The 13,327-nt window shown below is 41.6% G+C and overlaps 1 protein-coding gene across 1 annotated transcript in view; it reads right to left on the reverse strand.

Annotated features, from left to right (window-relative positions):
* kndc1 (kinase non-catalytic C-lobe domain containing 1) overlaps positions 1 to 12,967 on the reverse strand; it is a 43,606-nt gene extending 30,639 nt beyond the window's left edge. The window contains exons 1-4 of the mRNA XM_087850364.1: positions 12,527 to 12,967; positions 7,081 to 7,279; positions 3,932 to 3,990; positions 77 to 223 (exon numbers count right to left, since the gene is read on the reverse strand). Coding sequence (XP_087706490.1) covers positions 77 to 223; positions 3,932 to 3,990; positions 7,081 to 7,279; positions 12,527 to 12,625 — 504 coding nt within the window. The 5' untranslated portion in view covers positions 12,626 to 12,967. The remainder of the gene's footprint in view (positions 1 to 76; positions 224 to 3,931; positions 3,991 to 7,080; positions 7,280 to 12,526) is intronic.
* Between the last annotated feature and the right edge of the window lie 360 nt (positions 12,968 to 13,327).

Raw genomic sequence — 13,327 nt, forward strand, 5'->3', positions numbered from 1 at the left:
CTCATGCAGTTTAAACCACGCAGCTTTCTATAAATCATTCTAACAGTAATAAAGAGTCAGCAGGGTGTTTTTGTACCTGCAGGAGCGGCCGGTCCTCAGGCTTCTCCTCCTGCATCTGCTCCAGCAGCCTCTGGATTTCTTCTCCCAGATCTGCCTCCAGCTCTGGCTCGATGACAAAGTTCAGTGCGGCAGAAAGCGTAGAGCCCAGAGAATAAACATGGCCCTGTAGCCGGGGGCAGACAGGGAGACAACACTGTCATTATCACGAAGCAGCTGCAGCTGTGAATTTACAGTACACACAGAGATCTGAATCCATGAATGAGTTTAGAAAAGCTCAAAATAACACTCTATCCCGTAACGACTTTATAGGCCATAATTGCTATGCATCGCTGCCGTGTAGGCATATTTATGACGGAGCCTTTGTGTTGCTTTGCTTCGCTGACGGTGGATATTATGGTCAGCCCTGAGACAGCAGTGGATATGAACCAGGTGCTCCGGAGTTCATGACCCACGCATAACTATCGCTCCCAACAGTTGAAGTGGGCTCGACCCATACTTATGTGGTAAACAAATGTGCAAGAAGAAGAAGTTCTTTAGAAAAACTGCAAAAAATTTGCATGCACAGTTTACTTTGAAATCCAGTTACATAAGTCTGCTGCAAATGTATTCATGCGGTGGTGAGAAAAGTCGCGCCGCTCAGTGGCAGAGTGCGACTTTCACATATGAATTCTGCATTTCTACGGAGGAAGCAGAACGCTTTAGAATTCAGTCGCATTAAAGGCATTTGTCTGTTTCCTGACAATAACGTTTTTTTTCAGTGCTGTATCCATAATACAGCAGACATAGATGTACAGAGAAGTCTATAAAGATGAATAGAGTGGTTACACAGTTGCACTCAGCCACAGCGAAAAAGGATAAATAATGGAGATGAACATTTATTAAGCCCAGTGAGAGAAATGCAGACTTCCTTTTAAAAGAATGGCAGCAGGAACAAAGATAAATGTGCAGAGGAGAGTACTCAGACATGTTTACACCTGGAGCTGCAAGCACCTTACAATGAAAAGTATGCAAATTTGTAGATAAAGAGGCTCGTGCTTAAATGCATTAGTCAGAAGAACAACTCGATCCAGTCTGTTTTAAGATTTAGACTGCTGAATGTTAAAGGGAAATTTGGGTTGAATTAAACTGTAAGCTTATTTTCATAGCTGTGGACACAGTTTGTGTTAGTCATGATGATACTGTGTACCAGCCAAGTGAATCACTGAGGTCTGGGATTATAGTCAGTTTAAAGAGGTCAGACCGTGTATCAGGCATGAGCTGTGAGGCTGATTTCTGCACTTCAGACTGACTCAAAGCAAAGAAGCATTTGCTAATCCACCCATCCAAAATGAATATAATGTAATCCGATACAACTCTTCTGTTATGGTGTACATAATATACTGCAATGTTCTTGCTGACACAGATGTAGGTGTTAATGTTTTAGCAATGAGGTCACACTTAGTGGTGGTGTAGACCAGCGGTCTCCAACCTTTTTTGCGCCACGGACCGGTTTATGCCCGACAATATTTTCATGGACCGGCCTTTAAGGTTGTATTAATAAATACAACAAAATAAAACTAGTACCGGTACCGAAAAAATAAAATTTATTCATAACACACGTGAAAAGACCCAGGAAAACTGAGTAAACGATAAAAACGATAACAAAATAACGCTGAAAACTGATAAAAACCCTGAATACTATACATTTCACACCTGAGCCTCAACTCTCGCGGCCCGGTACCAAACGACTCACGGACCGGTACCGGTCCGAGGCCCGGGGGTTGGGGACCGCTGGTGTAGACTAAACTGACATTTCGCACCTCTCGTGAATGTAAATGGGGAGGAAAACAAATTAGAAACACCTCTCAGAATAATGTAGTCAAGTGTAATGCAGGGCAGGATTCACAGCAGATCTCTTCAACTGCAGTGAAATTGACCGTGTGTATATGAGTAATCAAAAGTGGCAAAATGGTGTGTAACCTGCCCTTTGGTTAAAAATCGCAGATAGCACACAGGCATTTAAAATATTTAAAAAGGCTTTTCTCAAAGTGCGCCTGCCTGAAACTGTGATAAAATATCAACATACACAGTGATTAATAATAAATGATATTCATCTGTACAGTTTGCTCAATGGCACATTGTTAATCTGCACGGCAGCTACAAGGTGCAAAAACAAAAAAACCTCAACTATGGCTGGGAATTCGGACTTTTTTCATAAAAGTGGTCTTGTTTACACCTGCCTAGATCACTGATAATTTTCTCTGAACAATAACAATATTGTGTCAGTGTAGATTCTCAGCTGAAAGTATGTCAGGTATGTAAACCCGTGCATTGCATAATGAATCCACACTTTGTATTCTGGTGTTAAATTTACAGCTGCACAAACTGTATGCATGACATTGCCATAGACATGAACATGTAATCAGTTGTTTTGTTTTAGTTCCTGCCAAACCATTTTTACACTGTTGAAATTTGTGCAAATAATCATTATTTAGGAACATCGCACATGTATTCAAGTTGTTATGTATGTACTGTAACACAGTCATAATAAAATAACGCGCTATTTAGGATCGCCATACATCATTTGAGCCTGGTTCTGCCGGAGGTTTCTTCCTGTTAAAAGGGAGTTTTTCCTTCCCACTGTCGCCAAAGTGCTTGCTCATAGGGGGTCATATGATTGTTGGGTTTTTCTCTGTATCTATGAAGCGCCTTGAGGCGACTTTTGTTGTGATTTGGCGCTATATAAATAAAATTGAATTGAATTGAATTGAATTCCCTATGTGCCTTTATGTTGTTAATGGAAATAATTACATTAAGAAATATCACTTTGACATTCAGTTCAATCTACTGACCTTAAAGGAGCAGTCAAAGGTCAAATATAACATGATATCTAAAATTTTTATACAGTGCTTTTTATATGTTGACATTACTTAACAGATTTGGTGTGGTCTTTCCTCATGTTGTGCATTTTCCATTGTTATACCTCTCTGACCTGTCTTCCCCATGTGATGTTTGTGTAATGCATGTATGGTCGGAAGGGTAAGATGTCGCTGGTACGGCTGGCAGTCTTAACCCAATTTCCCTCGGGATGAATAAAGTATTATCAATCAATCAATCAATCTTGTTCCATTTCACTTCAGTATGTAAGAATCCTAGTTTAGTTGATTCCTAGTTTCCCCACAAAGTTTTATCAGAATTCATTCACAACCGTTCGAGCGATCGTGTGTACACACAGAATGCCATGCACGTAAATGCTACCAAAAACACAACCTTCTTGCCGTATGTAAATACACATTAGTCTGTATGACTATTTGCAGAATATTTCTAAATAGCATATAATCAATGAAATGAATGTCACTGACTTGGCCAGAATCTATAGTGGTTTCCACATCTCAGTCTCTATGTGATGTATCAAACCATGGATAGAAATGGATTCAGTTTAAAGCTTCAGAGATGTAACGCACAGCTGTCACTTTGGAAATAAATGGTTTCATTTATTGAATTGTGCGCTCAAATGAATAACAGCTGTTTTAGGGCCGCCATAAACTCTGCATACTTGGAGGGGGGAATAAAGAGAAAAAAATGGCTAATTATTACAGACATACAGATAGAATTCATTGTGAAAATTCTAAAAATATAAACTATTTTGGAATTAGAAAGTTCACAAATATAACTGTTTCACAGCTCGAGGTGACAGAGGTGGGCATTAACTGAATGGCTGCTGTCTTGCATGGAGTTTAAGGTGAGAGCAGAGAACAAACAACACTCTCCTCTCTTTCAGCAAACATCACCAAGGTGCCCCCGACTGTGTGCTGTATTGAGAAACTCCCAGGGGCAAATGACTGCACTGTCCCTTTGACCACATCGAGTAAGAAGATTCAGCATTTCTCACCTCAAACGTGCTGCCCGTGTTGTCAAACTCAGGCGGCACGAAGGAGCCTTCTGGATCGTCTGCAGGTTGAAAGCATACCAATTAACTGCACCATTAAGCATGCAAAGCATACAGTACATCATCATATCATCAAAGTGGGGAACAAACAGGCCATTTGATGTAAACACTCACACATACAGTCATGTCAGTTCTGTACTGTAACCTACTTGCTAAGCATATCCCATAATGAGATGCAAATCAGAGAAATATGCACCCAGCACGCTAAACCACAACGGTCCAGTGGGCTAGTGCAGACGCTTCCCTTCATTTGCCTAATGCGTGTGTCAGAGATAATCCCAGGCAAACAAGACATGAGCAATCTGCTGATCAGAGCGGGGAAGCAGGCACAGAGGAGCAGCTCTGCATTCTTCACTTTGTCCTCCTGAAATAGGTTGACTGGACATCCAGATGCACGAAAACATCACTACGAATGTAACATCCACTCCCTCGAGTGAGCTCAGGAAAAGACGGAAAAGGCAGAAGGGGAATAAAGTGGGTCAGGACAATTTGGGGGCTTGTCTGCTAGAGCTAGGCTGTCACTTCCTGGTGTTCAGAGGTCAGTGTGAGTTTCTGTGCTTTTCTCCCCTTTCACCTCCTTTTCTATCACCTCTTTAAACTCATCCTTTTTTTAAAGTTATGTTTAACTTCACCTGATTTTTTGTTCTCAAGCCTTGACTCACCTGTATGCTTTCTTCTTCTCCCCTCATTTTGCCTTTCCTTCTCTCTCCTCTCCTGTGTCTTCCTTACTCTATTTCCAATCTCCTCTCCAGACCTCTTAAACCTTTTGACTCCTCTCCTCTTTTGTTCTTTCACTCACTCATCTTTTCCCACCATCTTCCTTCCTTTTGCTTTCATCATTCCCCTCCTTGTCTTTCCTTCTCTCTGCTCTCTGTTTGTTTTTCTTCCTCATCTTTTTTCATTTTACTCCTTCCGTTTCTTTTAAATTGCTCTTTCCTCGCCTCTCTTTTTGTCACCCCTTTTCTCATACTTTGCTTTTTCATCTCCCCTTGTCTTTCATCTCCTGCACCTACCTATTTTCATCTCCTCTTTCTCTCTTCCTTTGTTCCATATCATCCTCCCTCTTCTCTCCCCTCCTCGTGTCTTTTCTTTAATTTCTTCATCCTTTATCCCCTTTTTTAATAATTATTTTGGAATTTCAACAATATGTCAACAACATCAGTCCCTCCTTTATCTTGTTAGCCTTCTCTCTTCCTTAGACATTTTGATCCACCGTTCATTTCCACAAACCCTGCCTACCCCACTCTCCTTTTCTTTTATCTGGTCGTCATCCTTCTCTCTTCCTTTTCTAGTTTCCTTTCTCTCTCTCACTGTATTTTGTTTACATATATATATATATATATATATTTTCACCTCCTCTCAAAAAAGCTCAATCTTCAATCAAACGTGAAAGATAAAAGGGCAGACAGGAGCAAAAACAAAGAAAAAGAAAAAAAGGACAAGACATTTAAACTCTTTGTAGTCGGGACATATTGTAACACAGTGAAATGGGCAATGAAGGCGAGTAACAAAAAAAAAAAGACAGCCGTTGTCAGTGACGCAGTTGCCTCCAGGGTGATGGTGGGAGCTTGGTGAGTCATGTATGCCTACAGCATTTTAACACAACAGGTAGCATGAGCCAAGCAATACCAGAGATTCATCACGCTTTCCAAATGTGCTGATCGTATTTCCCACAGCGCACAGCCGGCGCCGTTTCATCACAAACTGAACAGCTTGCGATGTGAAACCTTGTGGGAAAAATCGCGGCTTTTCTTGGTCATCGCTGTATAAAAAAACCCATCAGAGCACATTTTGTTAGCGTGTCTCTGCTCTGGCGACGCAAACGCTGCCAAAACACCCACCATGACATCCAATTACCTTCCTGATATTACCGCAATAGTAAATCATCTGAAATAAACAGCATTAAAGTGTCGCTGCAACTGTTGTTCCCACTGAGACCCGTCATCAAAGCCCCTCAAGGTCACTCTGTGATACAGCGTTAGAGCCCGTTTGTTTGTGTGTGTGGGCATGGGATTGACCAATACACCATGTGTCTGCTTGAAATTGCACTGCGATCTGACAAACAGTTCAATTAAAAGGAATCAATAGGGAGCCGTGCAGCAAGGAAAACTGGGAATGCGGCGCACTGATGAACGATATAGATGAACTCTATTCAGTAGAACTAACGCAAGAAGGGTAATGTGAGCACTGCAGTTTCTTTCTCTTCTCGCAGTGTGAATCATAGCCAACGGACTGAACACAATCCAATACAGCATGGCAACAAACGAGACTGCGAAGAATTTCAGCTGACAGAGTAATCAAGACATCACTTCAAAGCGTCTCTATTACTGACTGAAGAGATGCGTGGAAATTAAAAATGGATGCAAGCACTTTAACGGATGCCACGGCGGCTGTGAAGTGTTGGCGAGTGTGAGCGGGCCGAGTGCTGCTAGGCTATACACGCCGTTACCACAACAACAATCCCCCTGGCAACCCTGTTGATCTAATCAATGCTTATCAATTTCTGACGGAGTATGTGCACGCTGCAGTGCAAGCGCTCATATATGTGATGAGATGCAAAGGAGACAAGAAGAATAGAAGAGGTGAGGCTCAATAGTTGCTCACAGAGTATTTTCATTTAATGTCACTGGGCCTTGCAGCCCTGTGATGGGGTATAAGATGTTGTCTGTGCAAATCAGGGCAGATCTGCCAACCTCAGCAAAGCGCGACGCATCCAGTGAGACACTGACAGAGTATTTTCAGGCAGAAATTTGCAAATTGAAAGTGATACAGATCAGGGCAACAAATCACTAAAGGGGGGGAAAAGGCGTCTGTTCTCTGTATGTCAGACAAAAAAGCTCGAGCTGGAATTTAGGCACAATCTGTAGCTCTGATCTGATCTGCTATGTTCAAAGTATAAAACTGATTTCTCCCTTTAGCATGTGTGAGCTTCAGCACTCAGCTTCACTAACAGGTGACAAGTAAAATTCTCTATATATGAAAAATGCCCTGAAAATAGTCAGAAACAATAACAACTGCCTGTAATTAGCATATACAAAGGGGTTAATGTCTAAAAAAGGAACACACGACACAAGCCTGAGCTATAGACTCACCACTGAGCTGCTCCATGAAGCAAACATTCCCATGGGCGTTGAAGGCCAAAGTGTCTGGTGTTATGCACAGTGTGTGGAAGAGGTGGGAGGGTCTGATGCTCTGCAGGGCCAGAACACACTCTGCACACACTGCCCACACCTCCTCCTCAGACAGACAGCTGTCCCGCAAAGAAAGGATGTCTGCCAGAGAAACATTTTCCTGTGGACAAAGCACAAATACACACAACCGTGGGTATGTACACTAAATAAGATCCACAGTGGAAGCCTGATTTGTTTATATGTAGTTAAGGTTAGGGATAAGGGCTTGCCTTTAGAATTTCTTCAACAATGAACACTTTGAAGGAACACTATTTGCTCCAATGCTCCCATGTAATACAGTGTGTGTGAAGGCAAATATTAATAAAGAGCTCTTTGCCCTTTTTTTTATTTAACATTCGGTCGCATTTTCTATTAGCTTGTAGCTTGGGACACAAGAGGGCAAAACGCAACAGTTATCTTCAATAACGGGCACCAAACCCGCATAGACAGAAAAAAACTGAGCTTCCAAGTCAGTCCTGGCGATCCACATTAATGCACATCCATGCAGTTATAATTTAATGATTCAACTAGTTTAAGAAGGGCTTTCACATCTTCCTTTTCCCCTCATGAGCACCTAAATGCACCATCAAACAGCCTCTTGCTCTCAACTGCATTTCAGTCAGCCAACTCATGTGAAACGGCTTTATTAAAATGTAAATAGAGAGCGTGCAAAGTAGACGTTAAAAGCTCTGACCCCATTACTTCCTGCTGAACAGAGGGGACGGCACAGACTGAAGTTCTACCTAATCCTTTGAGGACCTTGATCCAACAGGTTGATGCTGGAGTGAAAGTGACTCATGTGCATCATAGCACAGCGGCCATGTGGAGGCAACAGCAGCAGAGGAAGCATTACAGTTCAAATGAAAAGTGTTATTGCAAAAGCTAAAAGCTGTTGGACAGCATGGATACAACTTACTGTACAGCAGAGACAGATTTGGTTTTGTTTTATGGTCTCTGTAAAATGCAAATCAACACACTGCTGCAAAAATTTGAACGTTTTGCTCTGAGTGATTCTGGGTTCATAGAGAAGGGCACATTTGTAGTTGAAGCTACAAATGATGGATGTTGCAGTCTCTTTTGAAGCTTTCTGTCATCTTAATATCAAATAACTTAAATTATTGGGGGGGGGGGGGGGGGGGGGGAACGCCAACAGTCACACAATCTCTTGCAAACAATTTGGAGACAGTGGGACGGAAAACCTCTCTTTTAACAGGAAGAACCAGGCACGGGGAGGGGAAGCCATCTGCTGCAACTGGTTGGGGGTGAATGGTGGAAGAAGCATGCAAAAGGAAACAGCATAAAAGATGCAATATACCAGATATTTTGATAATGCATGGCATTTATAGGACCAATGTGTATGGTAATTTTTAAACTGGTGTATAAAAAATATGGTTCTGTATTAGTATTTCGTTTCTCAGTGGTTGTGCACAACACTTCCTAAGGATATTATGATATATTAACTGATCCATCAATCGATTAATGTAAGTAACACCTAAAGATATGTTTGCTTTTGCATCTAAATCTTATTCAATTCATGACAGATGATTTTTGGACCATGAAATATGGCGCAAATGATAGTTTTTTAAAGTTATTTAAAAAAAAAATTTGTTTAAAGGTTTGGAAAGAAAGTCTAAGGAGCTTTGAAAGCAAAGCGTCTGGACTTCTTTAAGTTGCTTGAAGATGTTTCACCTCTCATCCGAGAAGCTTCTTCAGTTCTAGCGTCAAATGGTGGAGAGTCCCAGATATAAGCTCTGTGGGAGTAACTGAGAGGGACAAAGGCCCCCTAATGATCCTCTACCTAATCACATGAGCCAAGGTGTGAAAATGGGTGTAGGTCACAATCAGCTAAGGTTTCGGGTGAGCTCATTGTGAAACCTAGCCCCACCCTATCATGTGATTTCCTGAGGTTAGATGGCCCAGGATGTGAGTGGGCACTAAGGCGTCTGGGAAGGGATCTCAAAACTGGATTATAGATGGCAGAGAGTTGGTGTCGTAAACCACCCTCTCTGTTCAAAGATGGTCGCTCACAGTGGACATAGATGGCTTCTTTCACTCCTCTTTCAAACCATCTGTCCTCTCTGTCCAAAATGTGAACATTGGCATCCTCGAAAGAGTGTCCTTTGTCCTTTAGATGCAGATGGACCGCCAAGTCTTGTCCCGTGGAGGTGGCTCTTCTATGTTATGCCATACTTTTTTGAAGTGGCTGTTTGGTCTCTCCAATGTGGAGGTCTGGGCATTCCTCGCTGCACTGTACAGCATACACCACATTGTTAAGTTTGTATTTAGGAGTTTTGTCTTTGGGATGAACCCGTTTCTGTCTGAGTGTGTTGCTCGGTCTGAAGTATACTGGGATGTTGTGCTTAAATCTTAAATCTGGGACTCTCCACCATTTGACCCTAGAACTGAAGAAGCTTCTCGGATGAGAGGTGAAACGTCTTCAAGCAACTTAAAGAGGTCCAGACGCTTTGCTTTCCAAGCTCCTTAGACTACGATGACCTGGATGACTGAGAAGCTTCACAGACGTTTGGAAAGAAAGGAGACTCATAAAGCAGCCATTTAATATTTTATTTTCTTTCACAATGTTTGGCTTTGTGTAGCAGAGACATGGCAGGTTTTGAAATTCAACCCCCTGTCATTCTTTTATGGTCTCTATTGTACTTCCTGTACATATTAGTCTTTAATTTATTATATACCTTGACTAGTGTGTTTTATAGAAATGGAACCCTAGACTTAAAACCAATCAAAAAAAAAATGGACTATATTAGGAGCCACATTAATTTGATTCACAGGTTGGATCCAGCTCGTCGGCTGGTGATTCGTGCTCTTATTTTAAAGATTGCCTTGACATCATTAGGACATACAGAGCATATGCAACTCTTCATAATGGGTCGTGGCTAGCTTCCAAACTTTGATGTTACCTTATACATCTTAAAGTCAGATTCAATGTGAACTTTCCCACCTCAACAGGTCCTTCATATAGGTAAGAGTGATGCATTAACATTAAGGAGCAATAACCAAAACATGATGTTGGACTGAAAAGTAGCTTTTGAGCCAGAATGACACATTTCCTGCTGGTACTGTAGGTACCAGTCTTCTTACCATTCAGCTGACATCTTGTGAGGCATTGTTTTCTGTTAGTTTAAGCATTTAAAGGATTACTTTAAAAAGTTTGCTGACTTTACCCCAGGAATAAATATTTTTAAAAAGGGTTTCCTGTTGCAGATGTCTCTGAGAAATTCAGTTTGATTCTTTGAGTGTCCGGTCTCTGTCTCAGGATGTATCTGCAGGAGCCTGGCACAGCTTGTTAGCCACAAAAATGCTTCCAGGCTTGACTTCACCGTCACAAACGTTGACTACATTTGACTTTGACTGTAATAAAAACGGACACTCTGACACGCATTGTAATAATTACAATATAAGTCTCATTTTTATGAGGAACTAAATCTTTGCCAAGTAAACATGTTCAGTGTTTATATGGCTCCTACGGGTCTTTACTTGGAAACTGACTCATGCCTTGATTAACACTGAAAAAGATAACTCGAACTTACAAATGACTGTAACTAAGACGCTACATAATCTAAAGTTGAAGGCTTTACAAGATATGTTTGCCTTCATTCATTCATGCATTTATTCATTAGCTCTAACAGCTGAAAATATCTGGTATAATATAGCATCCTGCACGCTTGATTCCATGAAGTGAATCTACAGACCTGTAGCAACACACTGCATCGTCTGTGTTCCACTGGCCCCATTTACCCCAGCAGACGCAGTGATCTCACAGATTCCATGAAGCATTAAGCATAATGCTGCGGTCTGATTATTACAGGAACTTCTCTACAGTTTGCAAGTGGACACAAAAGCTGGCCTTAACTCAGGCAGAAGAGTGGAAGTGGAGAACGAGTGCGTGTGTGTGCGTGGAGGCGGTGTCATAAAGAAGTGATTGTCACACTATATCTAGCACTTTAACAACCATGGGCAATTTTTTTCTTCTTTCATGACAGTATTTATATCACAGCAGCTTCATTTTTCTCTAACTCCGAAAGTCTTAACGCTTCTGTTCTCTGATAATCTACAGCTCTGCTCTCACTGACAATCACTGCTTTATCTTTGATTGCACAAGAAGGGCCTATCTGTTTTCATTTACGACTGTCTTGTAGGTGCAGCAGAGTTGCAACAGATTGTGAACAAAGCATACTGATGTGATCGAGTGGGGTAGAGCCAAATTACAGGGCAGAAAAGTCCCACTTCAAGCAGCAGCAGCAGCAGCAGCAGCCGCCCCATAAATAGACAGTTTCCCTTGAGAACAGTGCAGGGGAACGTTAGTTTCTCTCACCCCCCTCAAGTTAAATGTGCTGTCCTATATAAGTTTGCCTCTGAGTTTCAAGGTTCTGGTGAGGCTCTTGGTGTGGTGCATGTCTTTGCACTGCAGTAATGGGAGGAAAGGCAAAAGAAAGGGCTTGTTCTCCTGTATTATGGTGTAAAGATGCACACAGAGACAACGTACTTGAGGGAGAGGAGGACAATTTTCAATTCTGGCACTTGAAGAAGTGCTCATAACAGCAACAAGCAAAATCCTCATGGTATTCCTTCATCATGCATCATTTGAAACTCTGTTTAAAAAATAAATAAAATACAAAATATTTATTCAATTCAACAAAGAAACACTAAAGACTGCTGATGGTTTACATTTGGAACCCTATTTTATTTTACACATAAGGTGGGCATCCCCTATCATTCCCAATGGGAGCTCTTTGGAAGCACTCTTTAGGAAGGCTCTCTTGTACCATTATATAAAGTATTGAGAGTTTGGTTGTTTTTTATCTTCCACACCATAGAGCAGAGAGATTACCTTAAACATGTCAGATATGCAACATAACCCAGTGTGTCCAAAAAAGAAAAAAAAAAAAGTCAACAAATATATTAAATTCCGTCCACAAACCCTTCTCCATCCATTCTCTTCCAGATGTATTTTCTGCTACCCCGGCAGGATGGGTTACTCTAAATATACTAGACTGTTTTGCAGATAAAACTTGAAACATTTTAAGTCTAGGTATTAAAATTATTTCTGGAGCACATTTTGACTTTTACTCGCATTTAAACAGTGAGCAAGTCGATTCTGATCCCTTGTTTGTCTTAAATACAATTAAATCATCTTAAATGTTAAGGCCCTAAGAACGTTTCTCTGGCTGACTTTAACCACTAAGAGGATTAAGAATTTCAACCAGCAGCTTTCTAGGAAACACAAAAAGAGGCTGTTTCATATCATTTGGATGCTCCAAGCAATCGACACCGGTATCTTTTTTTAAAACAAACAAACGCCAATGTTTAGTTATAACTTCTTCCTTTTAAAAAACCCGCTCCCTCTCACCTCATCCTCCAGCAGTGGAGGCAGATGCTCAAGATCGTAATCTCTGTCTTCGGCTTTTCTTAAGTACGCGTCCGCCGCATCACTCCCGGAAGTCTCCATTGCACCAACTTTGATTCCCTCAAGTAGTAAAGCGAATTTCGGAGCACACCGCAACGTTTCCAGTCGACACAGATGGCATGTCTGAGCTCTCGGGGTACGCTGGGCACCACTGGTGGGGGTTCAAATGCTCGCTGCAGTCCAGCAGTCAGTCGGTGGTCACTGCAGGACAATCCTGACCAGAAACGACGCCGAATAATCGATGCTTCCTAAGCGACCGTCCACAGCAGAGTGGGTGATGCTGCTGGAGGTGTTTAAGGCTATCGGTAACGCCACAAAAATCAGGCTACACACACCGAAGGCGGTCATGAGCTGCGGATCTCTGAATCCTCCCTTTTCCCAGTGCTGGCAGAGCGGAGAGTACTGCTGCCTGCATGCTACAGTTGGCTTCACGCCTCCGTTCACAGTGCAGCTTGAGTGACTCATATTCATCACTTAGTCCTTATTATCTCTTCTAATTCCAATGATCTGGTTTTGTACGAACTAGTGTGTACTAGACTTATTTATTCCACCATACTGGCTACATACTTATTTCTTAATTGAATATGAACTATGCCCTCAACAAATTCTCTAAAGTCCTGTCAGTCTGCAAAGCTGACATTTATTATTATACCATCATAATGTGTTTAGGAAGTTAGGAAGGTTTAGATTACTTTTTTTTTCTTCCGTGAGAGTGATTGGATCAAAAATGTGTAATATTCTTCA

The sequence above is a fragment of the Neolamprologus brichardi genome, chromosome 13, assembly GCF_056152115.1.
Source record: "Neolamprologus brichardi isolate AB-2024 chromosome 13, ASM5615211v1, whole genome shotgun sequence".
NCBI classification, from domain to species: domain Eukaryota; kingdom Metazoa; phylum Chordata; class Actinopteri; order Cichliformes; family Cichlidae; genus Neolamprologus; species Neolamprologus brichardi.